The 3,606-nt window shown below is 42.2% G+C and overlaps 1 protein-coding gene across 1 annotated transcript in view; it reads right to left on the bottom strand.

The window, feature by feature from the left end:
- Positions 1–3,606, bottom strand: part of CACNA1C (calcium voltage-gated channel subunit alpha1 C) — a 116,591-nt gene that overhangs the window by 14,626 nt on the left and 98,359 nt on the right. The window contains exon 24 of the mRNA XM_006148339.3: positions 3,174–3,302. Within this exon, the coding sequence (XP_006148401.2) occupies positions 3,174–3,302 (129 nt within the window). The remainder of the gene's footprint in view (positions 1–3,173; positions 3,303–3,606) is intronic.

The raw sequence follows: 3,606 nt of genomic DNA on the forward strand, positions 1-3,606 counted from the left end.
AAGCACCAGCTACTTGGAAATCTGAGGAAGGAGGATTGTGACATAGCAAGATCTTGTCTTAAAATTTAAACAAATAAATAAAAAGTTTTGCTTACATTAAAAAGTGGAATAGGTTATGGACTGATGTAGCACAGCACGTAAACAGAAGTCATTGACAACTTAACATGTATGCCCAGAAAAAAAAAGAAGGCCAGTCAGTGGAGTGGTGGTAAAGGTGGCTGGATCCCACATGGCTGACCACACAGTTTGAGTTGGACCTGGCGGCTTGGAAAACACGCCAGAGGCGTGTCCATGTATGCTCAAACTCTTGAGGGGGAAATGGAGGAGAAGGGATTGAGGCGTGGCCATCCTCACGGGGGCGATTTCTCACTTTCCCTTTCTCTCTCTCTGTTTCTCTCCAGTGAGTGTACATTCTTGACACTAAATTAAAAAAATACAACTATTATTGAATATGCATAGCATATATGAACATTATAATGTAATGTTCAATGTTGAAGACAAATGTCTATTCCCTCGATTTGATTATTACAGACTGTATACATGCTGTGATAAACCATACTGTACCCCACAACGATGTGCAAGGATAGTAAAACAGAAATCACAACGAAAAGTAAAAATACATACTTTAAAAAATGTATTTGTGAATGTTGGTTCTAATAAAAAAAAAAAGTCTTAAAAACAATGTTGAAAACTGTCTTAGAAGTGTTGTGTTGGTGGAAAAGCCATGACGTAATTTTTTTCTATGCAAAAATGCATCATGACTTTTCCGACGACCCAATAGTTTATATTAAGAAAGACCAAGCTCAAAAAGTGATCATGTGTACTAATAATTCAGCCTCCAACAAACGAGTTAGCGGCAGAAGAAGCCACGGGCCTTCAGAACAAGGTTCCACATGGCTACTGTGAACTAGATTTTTAAGGGAATGAAGATTTTCTACTAATAATTCAGCCTCCAACAAACGAGCTAGCGCAAGCACAATAGAACAGCAAAGAGATTCTGGATCACCTCTGTCGGCTTGCTCCTGAACATTAAGGCTGAACCTCAAGAATTTGAAAGAAACACAACATTCATCAGATGACAAGAAATCACCGCCGGATCACGAGAAACATGGGAAAACAAGAAAATACCTCTCCTCCTAGGGAAAAGAGTAACTCTTCATCCACAAGCAGTTCGGTGAAAATCATGGAAATGTCTGATAAGGAATTCAGATCATTCATAATGTCTAAGCTAACAGAGATGGAAGAGAAGAGAGATAATGAACTGCTAAAGAGAAAGGAGAAAGAAGTTGACGAGTTCCAAGAGATGAGGAAATTCCTGCAAGATCTAAAAGAGGAATTACACACTTTACAAAAGACTCAAACGGAACTGCTAGAGATGAAGTCTATAATACAAGAAGTAAAAATCTCCCTGGAAAGTATTAAAAGCAGACTAGATCATTCAGAAAATAGAATCTCAACTGTAGAGGAGAAAATGGCCGGCCTAGAAAAAATCCACCATGAAGACTGAGAAAATGGCACAAAAATTTGAGAATAATATGCGAGAAGTACTGGATACCATCAAACGTCCAAATATCCGGATAATTGGCATTCCAGAAGGTGAGGAAACCCATAAGGGCATTGATAATCTATTCCAGGAAATCCTGCAAGAAAACTTTCCAAACCTAGAGAGGCATTCAAAGATCCAGTCCCAGGAAATACAACGGACCCCAAATAGAATCAACCCTAGAAGATCTTCTCCAAGACACATTATAGCCAGGTTGACCAAAACTGCAGACAAAGACAAGATACTAAGATTAGCAAGAGAAAAACATCAAGTTACCTACAAAGGACATCCCATCAGGCTAACAGCAGATCTCTCATCAGAAACAATAAAAGCGAGGAGAGAATGGGAAAATATATTCCAAGTGTTAAGAGAGAAGCAGTTTCAGCCAAGAATACTGTATCCGGCAAGATTATCTTTCAGGTGGGAAGAAAAGACAAGAACATTCTCAGATAAACAAAACCTGAAAGAATTTACCAGCACCAGACCAGACCTCCAAGAAGTTCTCAAGGATGTGCTGTATCAGGAAAACTAAACGCAGATACATGGAAATAAGAGTCCAAAAACTGAGAAAGTAGCTAACTTAATCATAGGGACAAGTCTGGAGTTGAATACTATATCCCAGAATTTAATCAGGAAAATTGAACCAGAACAGAAGATAAAAGTATATGAGACTGATAGGTTCATGCACCTACCATTTGAACAGAATCCTAACCTGTTTCCGGGCTTTAAGCAAAGTTCCTTGGCGGTTCTTTGATTTAAGTTAAAACTGGTTTTCTTAGTAGTAACGAGGGAACTCACCTTTGAAAGTAGTCAGGTTATGTAGGAAATTGTGTGATCAATGCAATGTGGGTGGGAAGGGAATGGAGGACAATTTTGGACACTAGAGGTGGTGTGAGAGGAGGGTGGGAAGGGACAGAGGGTCAGAAAGAGGGGTGGAATTAATTCTAGCAACTAGAAGTGGAAATTTATATTTTTTGTAATGTGCATGATTGAGTCACTATGCAGTGTGTACTGGATGGGAGATCGCATTTTGTGTGCTGTGATGATGCCTAGAGAAGGAATGTAAATTGAGTTACAAAAAAGAGTTTCAGGAAAACAAAATATATCTATTCAATGACTGCAGTAGGATATGTAGCCCCAGTTAGGTGCTACTTGATAGGATGCGTAAAGTTAGACTTGTGCTCATGGAAATGTGTCACATGTGTTTGCTAGGAGGGTATTTGGATTGATGAGGGTCTTTGGTGATTCAATAAAATGTGGGGGGAAAATGGTATAGAAAGCAAACATAGATAACAGAGAAAGTGTGGGAGGAGAACAGGAGGTGGCAGAGGGTAAGAGAGAGGGAACCAAGGTAACAGAGACAGTGTGGGAGGAGAACAGGAGGTGGCAGAGGGTAAGAGAGGGAACCAAGGATGGGGGAGAAAAAGCAAAACATACAGAAAACAAGAAATGGAAGATCATTTGCTAATAATAATAATAATAAAAAAAAGTGATCATGTGTGATAGAGACAGAGAGACAGAGACTGGGGTGGGGCTTTCCCTCCATGAAAGAGCAGATGCCCTGCAGCTATTTTACCATGTGACCGCCCCCTACCCAGCCATGCCCAGGCAGCCCAGGCCCAGGGCTCACATCTCCGTGGAGAGCAGACTGGGCTCGCTGCAGTACTCTGCATCTTCGTTCCTCTTCACTTCCCGGGGCTCATCCTGGGATGCCTCTTCTGGACACACCGTGGCTATCTGGCTCTCTCTCGAGTGGCACCTACTATGTGCAGGGTAGAAGAAAAGTGTCAGGAACTGCTGCCTGCCCCTTCTGTCAGCAGGGGAGGCAGCACACATGCGCATGCACACATGCTGTCACAGTAGTGTCCCTCTTGCCACTGTCACGGGAGCCGTGGAGCCATACGGTGAGAAGCTTAAGGCCAGGGCTCTATGCAGGAGAGGCCCCTCCGGGTCACGACCCAGGAGGCCTGAGTTCTCACTTTGCCACCCAGGTCTCAGTTTCCCTTCCTATGAAGTTGGAATATCATCTTCCCTGCCTGACCCACAGGCCTGCTGCACAAATG

This window comes from Tupaia chinensis, unplaced genomic scaffold (genome assembly GCF_000334495.1).
Source record: "Tupaia chinensis unplaced genomic scaffold, TupChi_1.0 Scaffold000232_1, whole genome shotgun sequence".
Classification (NCBI taxonomy): Eukaryota; Metazoa; Chordata; class Mammalia; order Scandentia; family Tupaiidae; genus Tupaia; species Tupaia belangeri.